At 38.9% G+C, this 16,999-nt stretch overlaps 1 protein-coding gene across 1 annotated transcript in view; it reads left to right on the top strand.

Annotated features, from left to right (window-relative positions):
• KLHL1 (kelch like family member 1) overlaps positions 1–16,999 on the top strand; it is a gene marked incomplete at its 5' end in the record, with an annotated part of 133,482 nt that overhangs the window by 99,147 nt on the left and 17,336 nt on the right. The window contains 2 exons of the mRNA XM_083362569.1: positions 5,138–5,362; positions 15,549–15,711. Coding sequence (XP_083218695.1) covers positions 5,138–5,362; positions 15,549–15,711 — 388 coding nt within the window. The remainder of the gene's footprint in view (positions 1–5,137; positions 5,363–15,548; positions 15,712–16,999) is intronic.

Raw genomic sequence — 16,999 nt, forward strand, 5'->3', positions numbered from 1 at the left:
ATGCCCTGAATAAGCTTTCTGTTATTTTTTTTAACATAAATTTATCATTTCATAGTGATGTCAAGCTCATTCTTAAACTTTGGGAACAACATGACCGATATCTATATATGTTTCCTAGGAGATATTTTGCTGTAGAATTTCAAGACTTTATAACAGCATTTGCAGTTTAGGTTCTATTTGGGAATAAGATTAATAAGCACAGAACAGGATGTGATCGACCCAAATCTCACATCTCTAATATAGGATAAAGGTGTGCTGTTGAGAAGACTGCTTGCAGTTGAAGAGCTGATCTATTTTAAACCAATTTTCATAACATAAAATTCAATGACATGTTACTAAAAGAAATAAATCATGTATGAAATATTGTTATAGTACTAGTAAATATTATTGTAACTCTTAAAGGCCAATCTGAAAATTCATTGTAGTTTTAAATACCTAGCTACATGATATATAAAAGTAAAGGTTTCCCCTGCCCGGTTGTGTCTGACTCTAGGGGGCGATGTTCACCTCCATTGCTTAGCCAAGGGAGCCAGTGTCATCCAAAGACATTTCCATGGACGTGAAATGGTACCTATTGATCTACTTGCATTTGCATGCTTTCCAGTTGCTAGGTAGACAGTTGCTGGGGCAAGGATGGGAGCTTACCAGTGGTGGGATTCAAATATGTGAACAACCGGTTCTGTGTGTGGATGCTGCTTCCGGAAGTCTATTCTGGGCCTGGGCAACAAAAAATTAGCTACTGGTTCTGCAAAAATGGTGCAAACTGGCTGAATCCCACCACTGGAGCTTACCCATCACACAGCACTGAGGTTTCAAACTCTGGCTGTCAGCTTCCCAACTGACAAGCTCAATGTCTTTAACCACTGAAACATCATGCCCCCCAACATGATATATACATATAGCATATATATATTCTAATAATATAGGAATTTAAATTTATATATATATATATATATATATATATATATATATATATATATATATATATATATATATATATATGCAAATTATTCAAATTGCTAATAAAGAATTTGGGAGGCTAAGATGATCATTTCGAACTTTTTATGTTCTCATCAGTTAGTCATACCCTTTATCTGAGATTCGAACCCGGGCTGATTATATATCAGGCAGTGTTTTAACCTCCTGAGCCACGGGTTCCTTCTCTCTTATATTAGCTGGAAGGCAAGGCAAATGTATGTTTAAGTATTTGTCAAGGCTTTTTGAATGGACCTTGCTAATTAACTCTTTCATTCCTGTTTTGGCCCGGCTCAGGGCTTATCCACAGGAACTAGTCAACTTATGACAGCTCATTATTTGTGCAAATTATTCAAATTGCTAATAAAGAATTTGGGAGGCTAAGATGATCATTTCGAACTTTTTATGTTCTCATCAGTTAGTCATACCCTTTATCTGAGATTCGAATATATATACATACATATTTAAGGGACGCGGTGGCTCAGTGGGTTAGGACGCTGAACTTGTCGATTGGAAGGTCGGCAGTTTGGCGGGTCGAATCCCGAGTGCCGCGTAGCAGAGTGAGCGCCTGTTACCCGTCCCAGCTTCTGCCCACCTAGCAGTTCGAAAGCACGTAAAAATGCAAGTAGAAAAATAGGGACCACTACGGTGGGAAGGTAACAGTGTTCCGTGCGCCTTTGGCGTCTAGTCATGCCGGCCACATGACCACGGAGACGTCCTCGGACAAGCGTAAAGCACCTGAAAGCAGGACAAGAAGCAACAGATGGAAACTAGTCAAGGAGAGAAGCAACCTAGAACTAAGGAGAAACATCCTGACAGTTAGAACAATTAACCAGTGGAACAACCTGCCTCCAGAAGTAATGAATACTCCAACACTGGAAGTTTTTAAGAAGAGACAGGACAGCCACTTGTCTGAAATGGTATAGGGTTTCCTGCCTGAGCAGGGGTGGGGGTTGGACTAGATGACCTCCAAGGTCCCTTCCAACTACTACTACTACTTCTTCTTCTTCTTCTTCTTCTTCTTCTTCTTCTTCTTCTTCTTCTTCTTCTTCTTCTTCTTCTTCTTCTTCTTCTTCTTATTATTATTATTATTATTATTATTATTATTATTATTATTATTATTATTATTATTATTATTATTTGAATTTACTATGTTTAGTGGTTAATTAATGCTGCCATATTTTAATTTAAGGAAAGAAGAACCTATGAGATAGATGGATATTCATCAGTGGGAATTAAACCAGACCTGATTAACTTATTATAACTAAGACAGAAGCAAAAGTTACAGAAATATGTTAATGTTAAATCCTATTTGAGGTTATCTTGTTATTGCAGTAAGCCTGCTAATCATTTTTCCTGGTAAGCTCTTTGGGCTGATTTTGCTCTTGATAAAGCTGTTGCTGCCATAGACCTTGACCACTTGCTCAAGATTTAGTGATGTTCCTTCAGATAGGTGTAAGCTAATGACCTTGGCCTGCAACTGTATGTATTAAAATAATAATAATAAAAAAATAAATCTATTGAAGTGGAACAAATGTTATTTAACTGGGTTATTGACACAGATATCAAGGAGAATAGCGTTAGAAGACAGAAAGTAACCTAGACAGCAGAAAGCATAAGAGTATTTATCCAACATCTCCCCCCTACACACACACACACACACAGACACACACACACACACACTTGTAGCAGTTGATTCTTATTTAAATGTTTCATTGAAAATAAACATAGCATGTGGCTTATTCCATGGTCAAATATCAGACAATGAAATATAGTAGCTTATATTATGGAGTCTCTAAGCCAGACTTGTCAAACACAAGGCCCGGGGGCTGGATCCGGCCCATGAACTGGTTTCATGTGGCCCGCGAAGCCATCCTGGAAACAGTGAGGGAACAGCCCCCACTGCCTTGGCCCTGGCCCAGAGACCCTCCTTCTGCCAGAGACCCTCAGATCTGTCCCACTCCTGCCCAGGCCCCCATAGGCATCCTTGATGAGAACGATGTAGAGCTGGCCATGCTCACCCAGTAGGCCATACACACTCTAGCCATGCCCACCCAGTAGGCCACACCCACCCTGGCCATACCCACCCGGCCCCCTGAGGGCAACCGCAATGCTGATGCGGCCCTCAATGAAATTGAGTTTGACACCCCTGTAGTCTAAGCGATAGAGTTCTACCTTAGGAAAACAGTTGATAATTTGGTGACAGCTACAGTATGCAATGAATTAAGACCAAACTCACTGTTAAATATGTAAAATCCCATAAACTGTTTATCTGTAGCATGGAAGTGTATAATTAATCACAGTTCCATAGAGGCACATTTTCTAATCCTATCTACTTTTTACAAAATGCTTCCAAAATAGAAATTTCCAGTTCTCTTTGAACTTATGCAAAATTTGAATGGCAGCAATAATTTCTACAATTCTATAATGGCTATAGGCTTACATTAAAAAAAATAGTTTATAGGAAGATGTGTGAGAGACAGCACTAAGTGATGTTGAACAGGTCAGACTGCTCGCCTGAAATCAAATCCCCAATGAAAAAAATAACCTCTTGCCAAATATAAATTAAGACGTGAGTATACAAACATGCAAAGATAGCCTTTGGGTATGTCATTGTTTACTCTTGGGAAAAAAAAGAAAAAAAAGAAATAACTTCTCTCTTCCAGTACAGTGAGTTAGAAGGAAGATGCCATATGACCCATAAATAGTTACAAATCAGTTTCTAAAAGATTTTGTACCGACTTCTATTGCAAAATTAGTTCTAACGCTTTTAAAATGTATTAGCCAAGTTACAATTACAAAGATTCAGTTTTGGTTTGGGATACCACAATTCAAGCAATGACTTCTGTAAATCGGCGAAGTCCATGATATTTTCGAGCAATCTGCTTGGTAATACGATACGAAGAATGTTGCATTTAACTCTGTCTAATTAGAGGGTTAATTCATTTGTATAAGTTCTTGTTCTGAATTAACATCTATGGGGGAAAAAAGCATTTAAATATAATCGAATGCCGGCATTAGCTCATATTTCTTGTGCTAAGGAGCAAATTAGAAGAAAATTTAATATCTACGGTTGTGTTGATTATAATTATTCTATTAGACTGAGATTCAAATAAAATTCATATTGCACAACAACTTTTATTACTATTAAACACTTTCATTTCAACCATGTTTAATGGGTCTTTTGTTTGTTGTTGGTTTTTTTTTTCAATTAGGAGAGTAGCTATTTCATTTCTCTATAAAACCTTTAGTTTGAAAGACTGTTTTACAGAAACAGCACAACGGTAGAGAAATAAGTTAAAAAAATATTTAATGCTAAACAATAACAAACTTTCTTTCGCTCTGATTTTGAATACTTCTCATTTAGAAAGGTTTCCTTAAAACAAACCAACAAACCCAGAAGTGCATTGTTTTGTATTCTGTTGGTTAAGACTTTACATTTGGATGGGCTACTTCCTACAATCTTCTGTTCTAAAAATGAGAGCAGTTCAAGGGGAAGGGACATTAACTCAGATAGGAAGTTAAGAACAAGCCCTCTTTGCTGGTTGTCGAAGCTTCTACCCAAGATGCTTTAACTTGGGTTGCTACAGTGAAACGTTGTTTCAGTGGCATAGCTTTCATTCTGCATCATATTGGTAAGAAATGCTACGGAAGACAGAAATGGGCAAAACTGACGGAAAATGTAGGAAGAGTAATCCTTAAATCTGAGCCTCCCAATAGGTGGATCCAACTAGCAGCAGGAGAAATTCCAACCAAAACATACACCAGATGTAGTAACCGAGGGATTTAATGAGGTATGAATTCTCTCATCTGAATTTTAAAATAATTAATTTGTTCCCCTTGAGCTTCCTGTATGATAAGCTGCCAAAGTAATAGGGAAGTGAAACCTGAAACGGCTGCTTAGGAACTGTGAGAATTACATAGATACACTCTGTCTTGATAACTGGATTCAAGGATCTGTGCCTTTGCCAAGATTGCTGGGCTTCTGTTTGTCACTACAATGGAAAGAAATGTGTTGAATGAATGTGTTTCCTGATAAATAATGAGGCTCAGGTGTTTACTTTAAAAGAGGGCTTTTTTCCCAATTATTATTATTATTGTTATAAATCATGTGAGTCGTTCTGTGCTCTCACTAATTTCATCATTGATGTTCCCTCAGCAGGTGCTACAACCATTGAGAAATACGATCTTAGGACCAATATATGGATCCAGGCTGGAGTAATGAATGGAAGAAGGCTACAGTTTGGTGTGGCTGTTATTGATGACAAGCTCTTTGTTATTGGAGGGCGAGATGGCTTAAAGACATTAAACACGGTCGAATGTTATAATCCGAAAACAAAAGCTTGGACCGTCTTGCCTCCAATGTCGACTCACAGACATGGCTTAGGTAAGAGTTCCCTTTATGAAAGGTGACTTTGATCACCAAATAAAAGTGTGTGATTTTATGTTAATAGCCAAAAGTCAGTTAGAGGCAAACCAGTGCCAAAACAAAATGAATATAATTCTCTATTCTTAAAATGATCCATCAGTAAAAAAGATGTTGAAATTTGGGGCAGCTTTCATATCTAATGTAACTTAGAGAAAATGTAAGTTAGACTTAATTGAGTAAAGTTAGCATTACTTTATTCGTAGTGGTAGGAAATATCAAGAGGGCACAAAGAGAGATTGAAAGTTTAGGATATAAGTAAATAAACTTCAGAATACATTTTTTTTATTTTTAACTAACAATAAACACCTAGTATTTTTCCCAAGAAACATACTTGTAGTTATAATTTAGTGACTGAACACAGTCATATAGAGACACGATTATTACAGTCTTCAGATTACAAGTTTTTCATCACAGAAAATGTTTGAAATGAGTTCTTGCTTTGTTTCCTGAAGATTAGTAGTGTTTAGAATTGATTGCTGACCTTATAGATAAATCCTGATCTGTTCTTCAGGTGTCGTGGAAAAAAATCCATTAAAAGACACAAGACAGCACATTACAGACATCTCACTTTAGGAATCAGAGGTTTATTTATTGAAATTTAGAACACAAAGCAGTCACTACATACTTGCAATGAGGACCAGCTTTGGACCAGCAGTCATAGAGATGGCTAGGGGCAAGTGGCCTCAACCACATCCATACCACATATTTTATACCTTAACTTATCTTAAACCAGCAACCTTGCACTTTCTGCAGACTTTCTGCTGATCGTAACTTTCCACATACCTGCATACATCGGAACCCGCACCCATCAGCTACTTTCAGTTCTCTGTTTCTCACAGTTCCAGTCCTTATGTTCTAAATATATTTGAAACATGCAAGCATAGCAAAATCATATTAAGTAAAGTACAGTTGCAATTGGGATTACAAATAGCCCCTTCGAATTGTAAAACTGAGCATAGCACAGACTTTGGTTCAATACTTTGTCCATGAGGCCTGATTTAGTTCACCTGTGCCTAGAAGAACAATAGTCAATATTTTCGTTTCTCACAAGGGGTTGAGGACAACTTTCTGCAGCCAACTCACGCTGGCCAGCACACCATGGCCAACTTATCACTGGACAACTCTCCACAGGCAACCTCCCAGGGGACAACTTTCTGCTGGACAATTCACTCTTGCAATTGTGGATTGACTTTCTTTATTTTATTATTATTGACCATGATCCCTTTGAAACTAATTTAAATTTTGTATTTGTGGAATCGTCCTGTGGCGAGTTATTCCATGGTAAGTTGTCCACTGTGAGTTGTCCTGCAGCAAGTTGGCTGTAGTGAGTTGGCCATGGTGAGTTGGCCTATTCCAGTTCTTCAGATGGGCCTTTAGGTGTTTCAAAGAACATTTGGAAAATAGCTATTCTATTTTTTTTCCTAATCTGGGACCTGAGTAATCAACACTGATTTTAAAGCATAAAACAACAAAAATTCCCTACTTTTTAATGAAATGGTAAGCTAAGAGAGAAAAGAATGGAAGAATTGCTTTTTATCAAAATTTGATCAGTACTTCGTCATAACTCCTTGCCCCCCAATATGGATTTAGCTGCTGCCTTTATAACTCAAAGTAATGTTTAAAAGCCATTAAACCTTTGTCTTCCTATCTCAGTTTGCCATGCCTTCTATATTATAATGCCTTCTTATCCTTTCCTTAAAAGTAGCTTACATAAAAACTAAAAAGATGGCAGTAGCAGGATTATTCTCCCTAACTTTTCTAGACTACAAGCTTAAACGCGAATAGTTGCTTCTCTGTGGATGACACTTTATTCTGGTCAGCTAGTAGATGTCAGAATTGAGGAGCCAAGAGAAATATAGGGAACTTGATGTATCACTAATAAGAAGAACTTCAAGGTAATAGTAACAGATGGTCGTGTTTTGATTTACATAGATGCTAAAGGTAAAAGGTAAAGGTTCCCCCGCACATGCGTGCTAGTCGTTTCCGACTCTAGGGGCTCATCTCCGTTTCAAAGCCGAAGAGCCAGCGCTTGTCCGAGGACGTCTCCGTGGTCATGTGGCCGGCATGACTAGACGCCAAAGGCGCACGGAACGCTGTTACCTTCCCACCGTAGTGGTCCCTATTTTTCTACTTGCATTTTTTACGTGCTTTCGAACTGCTAGGTTGGCAGAAGCAGGGACGAATAACAGGCGCTCACTCTGTTACGCGGCACTCGGGATTCGACCCACCAAACTGCCGATCTTCTGATCGACAAGCTCAGCGTCCTAACCCACTGAGCCACTGCGTCCCCAGACATAGATGCTAGAGATCTTTTAAACAGAGAGCTTGCCTGGCCGGAGAGACAGAGCAAATGTTTAAAATTTGAAATGCTCTGCCTTGGATTTGGAACATGTTGTTTCAATAATTCTGGAATCACTTTGGGTTTGAAATGCAGTGTTTCAGATGCCAAGGAGAGATTTTTTTCCCCAAGCTCAAAACGTTTCAGACGTAATCAAGACAGTTCAGTTTGAATGGTTCAAATTTGAAAGCTTTTGCAAGACGATAGTGACAGATGTGAAGGACTGTACACAGGACTGTAGCCAATTCATTGTGCCGTACTTTTTAATCAATACAATTTTGAAAGGCATAGCATTAACTGAATATATGACACATTGAGGTCAACGATGATTAAGGTCACATAGTTTTTGCACTGTTTTCTCTGCGTTTGTATAAGTATGAATCAAAGCTACATTTAGGTAAGGATCAGAACTGATTAAAATCCTCCAGAATAACTGTGGAACAAAATCCTTTGCCTTTCTCATAAATTTCTTCCCCTTATAAGTCTACTTCAATGAAAAGAGCATTGGATAAGCTTTATATTGTGGTAGATGAATTTTCATTGCATTTTAAATCAAGGTGTAATTATCATTACCCACATTCTTATTCCTTTTCTTTATATTCTTTTATTCATCGTCTAGAGCAGTTTAACAAGAAGTATGTCAATGTTTGCAGTGGATTAAATTACAGGGCAGTGGTCTAACCTTTTCTGTTTTCATCAGCAATTTCTTTAAAATTCAGCAGTCTTCTCCAACAAAAGTGTGAGCGTAATCCTTGCTCATTACGCTGACTCAGCTATTGCAGATTGTGAACTTTAACCAAGAAAAATAAACACATATCTTAGTTATTTCATGAGACTGATTACTATGTACTAGCTTGGACATAAGAATATACATGATAGAGAAAACTGGATTTTGGTGTGTACCCCAGATGCTAAATATAGGATATGTACTTTAAAAAAAAATACAAAAGGTTTCCAGCATGTTAGATCTAGAGACAGGGAAATATTTTCCAACTTCCCATGGCAATAATTTAAAACTATTTCTTAAAGTAGTCTTTAGACCAGAAGGGAGAATGAATACAGAAACACAACAACAACAAACATTTATTATATACGGTCAATCATAAAGGTTAAAACAACCTAATGCAATTTTAAAATGCTACAGAACTTTATCAATTCAGTAAACAACCTAGTCTGCATGTTGGATCTGTCCTAAGGGAGTCCTCTCGCTTGGGCACAGAATGGAGTTCTTGCATTGCTGATTACAGGATGCTTATATTTTAGGAGAAATTCTAAATCCAATTGGTGTAAATGGCAGGCTAGACTATCCATTAAGGCTTGCATTCCTTGTATAATCTAGACATATTCTAAGGGTTTTTTTTTTAATTTTCACTAGGAAGCCAGGCTTGTCCGATGGCATTTATCACCCATCCTTGCCGTAACAAAAGCGCTACAGAAGTGCTGTGCTGTTGTATCTTAAGTGAGGATTCAATCCAACTTCACTTGGGTGAATTTGAGCCCCACTTAACAGAACTTAGCTTTGATCTGATATTATACAGAACTGTAGCGTCGCCAGAGATATTTCCTGAAGTAGACACCTTATGGCTGCTGTCTTATTTAATGCAATTATCTTGGCTTGAGTGCGCTCTGGACTCCATTCTTATGTCGTCTCTCTCTTCCCCTCTCTTCTCAATTCATGCACATACAAGAATGGTGGTTTCAGTGCTTTCTGGATGATTGGATGCTTGCTTGTTTGCCTTTTATGGCTCCATTCTCATGACGTTCAACATCAATGTGCAACAATTGATAGGAGGTAATTTGAGCATGGGAGTTTGGTACGAAACTAATACAAGTACTAATACCACTTTACAATGCCTTGGGAAGGCCACACCTGGAATACTGCATCCAGTTTTGGTCACCACGATGTAAAAAAGATGTCGAGACTCTAGAAAGGGTACAGAGAAGAGCAACAAAGATGATTGGGGGACTGGAGGCTAAAACATATAGGGAACGGTTGCTGGAATTGGGTATGTGTAGTTTAACGAAGAGGAGGACTAGGGGTGACATGATAGCAGCGTTCCAATATCTCAGGGGCTGCCACAAAGAAGAGGGAGTCAAGCTATTCTCCAAAGCACCTGAAAGCAAGACAAGAAGCAACAGATGGAAACTAGTCAAGGAGAGAAGCAACCTAGAACTAAGGAGAAACTTCCTGACAGTTAGAACAATTAACCAGTGGAACAACCTGCCTCCAGAGGTGGTGAATGCTCCAACACTGGAGGTTTTTAAGAAGAGACTGGACAGCCATTTGCCTGAAATGGTATAGGGTTTCCTGCCTTAGCAGGGGGTTGGACTAGATGACCTCCAAGGTCCCTTCCAACTTCTTCTTCTTCTTCTTCTTCTTCTTCTTCTTCTTCTTCTTCTTCTTCTTCTTCTTCTTCTTATTATTATTATTATTATTATTATTATTATTATTATTATTATTATTATTATTATTATTAACATCTGTAAGAGTAAGCTCTGTTTGCCCTAACATGCAATTCCAGAAAAGGTGTGCAGGTTTTCAATCATTATTTGTAAATAGAATCATTTTGGGAAAGGTGGGGGCTGGAATGAATGGGAAGTTCAATACGTTGAATCTAATCCTACTGGTGAGTGAAACCAGACACCCATAAACACAAAATCTTAGTGATTGGATACTCTTCTAGACTCAACGGTCAACTTGAATTCCTACTTTCAACTGTGTGCAGGAGGGTCTTTTCATAATGGAGGTTGATGTGCCAATTGTATCTATTGTTGGAGAATGCAGATGTAGCCACAGTGGTAGATAGCATAATTATAACACACCTGAATTAGAAAGTTTAATTACTCCAGAATGCAACGTTCTTATTGCTCGTATGAGATATGTTCCCAATGGTTTCTGGATCATAACCCCCCAAAAAACCCCTCTGAATCCAGGATATCTGAACCAATGCATGAAGCCCTATGCTTATATCACAACATCTGGAGTCGCATCCCCATGAAATACTTTTTGGTGGTGTTTCTGCCTTACTTGTTTTATTCATAATTATCCAGAAGCTGTTAAAAGAGCTTTCTATTTAGGAAGGTAGTAATTAAATAACTTAAATAAAGGAGAATATTAGTAGTTCAGGGTTGAAATGAGTGGTCCTTGGTGCTCTTTGAACTTGGTTGTTTTGGGGACATTTCATCACCCATACTAGATAACATCAGTGCTACTCATGTCACGTAGCACTAGCATTGATAAAGGTAAAGGTAAAGGTTCCCCTGCACATGCGTGCTAGATGTTTCCAACTCTAGAGGCCGGTGCTCATCTCCGTTTCAAAGCCGAAGAGCCAGCGCTTGTCCGAGGATGTCTCCGTGGTCATGTAGCCGGCATGACTAGACGCCAAAGGCGCACGAAATGCTGTTACCTTCCCACCGTAGTGGTCCCTATTTTTCTACTTGCATTTTTACGTGCTTTCAAACTGCTAGGCTGGCAGAAGCTGGGATGAGTAACAGGCGCTCACTCTGTTATGCGGCACTCGGGATTCGAGCCGCCAAACTGCCGACCTTCTGATCGACAAGCTCAGCGTCCTAACCCACTGAGCCACCGCGTCCCTAGCACTGATGATCATACTTAATTTAAGTAATGAAATGTCTGCAAGAAAACAACCAAGCTCAGAGAGCGCCAAGCACCCCTCAGGTTAAATAATTGTGAATGTCCATATTATATTTATTGTTGGTTTCTGAATAAACTAAAATATTTAGAGTGCACTTGCAGTATTTTCAGAAGCACTTTTGGATTCTGTTGAGACTAAACACACATAATACTTTCTTTCTCTTTTAGCACTAACCATGTAAAATCTTTTATCAAGGAGACAGCAGCCATCAAAATTGTGGCATTAAAAAGATAGCCCTCTCCATCCCAAAACTCCATTCCAGAGTTTTGTGGATGGAGGCCTTCTCTTTTTGCTCCCTGGAACACCTTGTCAAAGATTATAGACTCACGTCCTAAGTATCCCTTCAATTTCCAGATTTTATCTCTTATATAAAACAGTGCAGTAAAGCTAAATGTCCAATTGATCAGGTCCAAGGATGTGTAACAAAAATTGGTTACTACATTTGAAAGAGTTTGTGATTTTTACATACACCTTCCGCAGTTTTATTACTTTCTAAATAACGGTGGTACTTTTTCAATTTATTTTCACTGCCCTGAGGGTCCCATATTTATTAAAAAAAATTGCTTTCCCCAAATCACAGAAACATTCAGGTATTTTTAATGAACTTTTCCTGTGTGTGTGTGTGTGTGTGTGTGTGTGTGTGAGTGAGTGTGTATGTCTCTATGTGTCTTCGTGTGTGTGTGTGAGAAAGAGAGAGAGAGAAAGAGAGAGAAAGGGGAAAAAGATCAATTATCTAGTTCTGATGTATTTCTATTGATAATCAAAACACATTTACATTTTTACCTGAGATTCATTTCTTTTAAGTTATAAAGGATGCCAAAAATCAAATATTCCTTTACACGTGCTAGTAATACAAATGCAACCCTTTAAAAAATGGATTCAAAAGAACTCATGGAAAATAAGATTTTGGAGATTTGCCTAGAATGAGACTCCTCGGCTAAAGAAATAAACACAATTCCCCTGTTTATTATTTCCTCTCAACAAAAGGCCTTTGTGGGGGGTCTCATATTATATTCTCTGCATGTCCAGACTGTTGTTTTTTAAAGAATCAAATAGATTCACACTGTCTGTTTATTGGGAACAGTACTGGTTATATGGGCATACATTGCCAGAATTAGGTTGGAGAAAAACAACTTTTCCTCCTGGACAAAAGAAGAAACATTGACTTAATTCTGACACCACCTTGTCATGGAAGCTGCCTAAATGTTGTATAGATAGTTCACAACTTACAACCATTTGTTTAACCACAGAGTTACAAAAGTGCTGAAAATAAGGACTCATAACCTATCTTTGAACTTACAACCATTGCACTATCCCCATGGTCCCATGATCACAAATTGAGTCTTAGCAATCAGCTTGCTTTCAAAATGGTTGCAGCATCCTGTCGTCACATGATCATGATCTGCAACCTTCCCAGCCAGTCAAAGTGTGTGTGTGTGTGTGTGTGTGATCCAGACTTGCTTAACTATATGATTCAGTTAACGCCCACGGCAAAAATGATTGCAAAATAGGATCCGGTTATTTGATGAGTTGCTAAATGACTATGCTTTAAGGTATCTAAAACATATAGGAATATCTCAAAAGCTGAGATACTTTTCATGTTTTTCACTTAGCAACCAAAATTCCAGCCCCAACTGAGGTTGCAAGTTACAGTCTAATTTATATTATCTATCTAGAGACTTCTTCATACATTAGAGAATGGCTGCTCTAATTGTCTGAACGTCAACCAGACATGGTTCATGCTTAGGCTAGTTTGGAACCTCATGGTTACAGAAGGTAGTAGGAAGATAAATGGATGGAGGGATACATGAAAGAAAGAGAGGAAGATGAAAGAGGGAAAGAGAGAAAGAGAGGTGTTGCTTGAATTAAACAGAGTATAAAAGAAGGAAGTTAAATATTCACTGGAGGAAAAAAAAATATTTTAGCTTTAAGTACATTTGGAATAGCTTTCTCTCTTTTCCTTCTGTTCTGCGTGAGAAGTGTTCATCTTCAGTTATCTCAACAAGTTATAAGAGCCCCTTAAAAGGACGTGTCCTATTAACAGCATAAAGCTTAGAATTCCGTAAGATGATTAAGAGATCTGAAGTCTGAAAATAAGCCATGTAGTTTCAGGATTCATTCTGTCTGCAGATCTAATGGTCCCCATGTGAGCAATAGCAGAGCATGAAAAGCTGTCATTTCGCTGACATGTGGTCTACTGTGACAGAGAAGCTGCTTGGGAGAGGCAACACTGACACCTGCTTTACAACTACTCCATTGAGGTTGATTTTGGTGGCCTGGAAAAGCAGGATAAACCATCCAAAGATTGTGAGTCAGGAGAGTTGAATGCATTTTTGATGTTCATATCCAGATGTTGGAAATGCACAGCAGAAGAGAACAGTCTGGCTTTGTGCCCCAGTTGTGACTATACGGGAACACTTATTGCTCCCTGTCCTTCCACCCATCCTTCTGCTGATGTGATGGCAAAATTTCAGGAAGGAAAGATTTAATGTTTGTCTTCTTCCTTCTTTACAATTCTGGGTCATTGTGAGGCCTTCTTCTTTCAAAAATTTCAGATCCTTAGAAAAAAAAAAAGATCAGCAAGATTCACTATGTAGTATTTTTTTATATAACCATGGCATATAAGATGCCTTTCTGCCCTTGGATAAAGCTATTATAGGCAAATTAGAGAACTTTCAGGAAGGATGAAAGAATATATTTAAGTCAAGCTCAAAAATGTTGGGTCAGGTATCTCAGTCTTGGGAATAAAGAGATCTGCTTCACCCTTGTGGCCTTCTCTGCGCTCTCTATCAAATGCTAAAAAGAAAGCAAACCATTAATAAAAATAACTAGCAAACAAAATCTAAAGCACACAAGAACATTCAGGAATACTTTTTTATGAATCTCTGTGGGCAATCTTTGCACCAGCAGAACTAGTATTTTCAGAATCACTTTTCTTTTTCTTTCTTTTCTTTTTTTTTAAAGGTGAAAATTGCACATGTTGGACATGCCAAGCCTCCACAAGCCAACTCACTGAAGCAACAGAGTGTCAATAAAAGTTAAATGAATCCTAGCCCCCTTTAGAATATTTATCCTGTCTCCTATCATGGTAAAGGTGTGGTGGTCAGGAATTTAAAACACGCTGGAGAAGGCCTGTTCTCTGGTGGGTCAAATCCTCCTACTGTGTAATCCCATTTATATCCCGCCCTTCTCCGAAGACTCAGGGCGGCTTACAATCTAAGAAGCACAAATCAATGTGCTTAGCAATAGCCTTCATTCTATGTATATGCCTGCTTATTAGGGCTTTCGGGGGGGGGGGGTCCCTAGCAGCATTTTACAAAGTCAGCTTATTGCCCTCAACAATCTGGGTCCTCATTTTACCTACCTTGGAAGGATGGAAGGCTGAGTCAACCTTGAGCCTGGTGGGACTCGAACCTGCACTAATTGCAGGCAGCTGGTGTTACCTAAGGAGGCATTAGCCCACTGCTCCACCAAGGCTTCTGTCACCTGCCTCAACTCCTGCCCACCTACCAGTTAGAAAGCCCATAAAGGCAAGTAGATAAATAGATACTACTTTGGTGGGAAGATCACCAAAGTTCCATGTTTTGCTGTATGCTTTGTGCTTCACTGCAATGTCATGTTGGCCACATGACCACAGAAACATCTTCAGACAGCTCTGGTTCAATGGCCTAGATGAGCACCGCCCCCTAAAATCAATTATGATTAGTGGAGTAAAACCCACAGGGATTCTTTTTACCTATCATGCTACATCACTGCCATGTTCCCAGAAGTGAAACAAGCAACTGCATAAATAACCAACCAACCCCCCCCACCCACCCCCACAAGAGAAAGATTCCCCACCCCTGTGAAGAAAATAAATACAGGTTTCTTCACAGCTACCTAAGCAGACTGTGCAATTAAGATGTCCCTTCGTTAGGATCTTCATGTTAGTAGGACCTGGCCAGTACTTCTTGGCCCTCTACATTGTGCCCATGATACAGTATTTTGCATTTCTCATTAGCCTTGATGATGTTACCTCGTTTGGGTAATGAAAAGTCTGCAAGAAAACAACCAAGCTCAGAGAGCACCAAGGACCTCACATCAGCCTTTAGAAATCTTTCTTTCCATTGCTGGTCTGTTCTCATGTTCTTTCTCTGCCTCTTCTTTTTAGGAGTTACTGTTCTTGAAGGGCCCATTTATGCAGTAGGAGGTCATGATGGCTGGAGCTATTTGAATACAGTCGAGAGGTGGGACCCACAAAGTCAACAGTGGACCTTTGTGGCCAATATGTCCATTGCCAGAAGCACCGTTGGGGTGGCAGCTTTAAATGGCAAGTGAGTAGGGGGGGATTGAGAATAGCAACTGGGAGAGACATAGAGATTTGGGCATGCTAGAATGGCTATCTGCAAGAACACTCTACATGTTGTATGAAGCTTTTATTCCCAAGCAGTTTAATTAGAAAGGCAAGTGATGGGCTATTACCTTTTTTTCCCCAAATAGTTTTTTCTTCACAATTGTTTGACCTATTTCTCCTTAAAAATTCTTCTCTTTCCTTTCTATTATTGCATCTGATTTAAAATCTCAGTCAGGCATAAAATTTAAAGAGTTTATCCAAACCCTTAGCTGGTAATGCCCAGTTATTAGTGCTTGTATATTCTATAATATAGCAATAACAATAGCACTTAGACATATATTGCTTCATAGTTCTTTACAGCCCTCTCTAAGCAGTTTACAGAGTCAGCCTATTGCCTCCAACAGTCTGGGTCCTCATTTTACTGACCTCAGAAGGATGGAAGGCTGTGTCAATCTTGAGGGTTGAACTCCAGGCTGTGGCCTGCAATACTGCATTCGAACCACTGCGCCACCACGGCTCACAGATAATATACCTATCTATTATGTTCCTTGAATGAAATAGAATAAAAATAGAAAATGCAAGCTTTTAATACTTGTAATGAATTCATGGCATACAAACTGTGGAGCATTGAAAGTAACCATTTTGTAGTTTTAATTGCCACAGCAATTAAAGGCTACGAGGAGAATTATCAGATAATTTTGTGGAATTTAAAACAAAAGCAAGCATTTTAAGCAAGCTTCCTCTGAAGTCAAACTTATGTTAGATGGAGATTGTTTCTAAATTAATCGGCATCAGTTCACACCCTCATGGTTCACTTTTTAGATACAGAAAGGCATATATATATATTTGGAGGGGGGGTGATACTTTTCCAAATTAATCTGTTTAAACTCACCCACTAATTTACCCAGTTGAAAAGTTCAGGAATATTCACTATGCTAATATGTGCTTTGTTCACTGTTCTTGTCATCACTGTGTGAGGCCAACCTATGCAACTTGCAAAGTGTGATTTAGGGTCTAGCATGAAGAACTAAGCCACTAAGAGCACAGCTGAATTTTTAACACTGCTGTTTATTGGCTTAATTTCTTAACAGATATTTGAGGACAGGTATTTCTGTCCAAGGGATGCGGTGGCTCAGTGGGTTAGGACGCTGAGCTTGTCGATCAGAAGGTCGGCAGTTTGGCAGGTCGAATCCCGAGTGCCGCGTAACAGAGTGAGCGCCTGTTACTCGTCCCTGCTTCTGCCAACCTAGCAGTTCGAAAGCACGTAA

Source organism: Vipera ursinii, assembly GCF_947247035.1.
Source record: "Vipera ursinii genome assembly, chromosome: 4".
NCBI lineage: Eukaryota > Metazoa > Chordata > Lepidosauria > Squamata > Viperidae > Vipera > Vipera ursinii.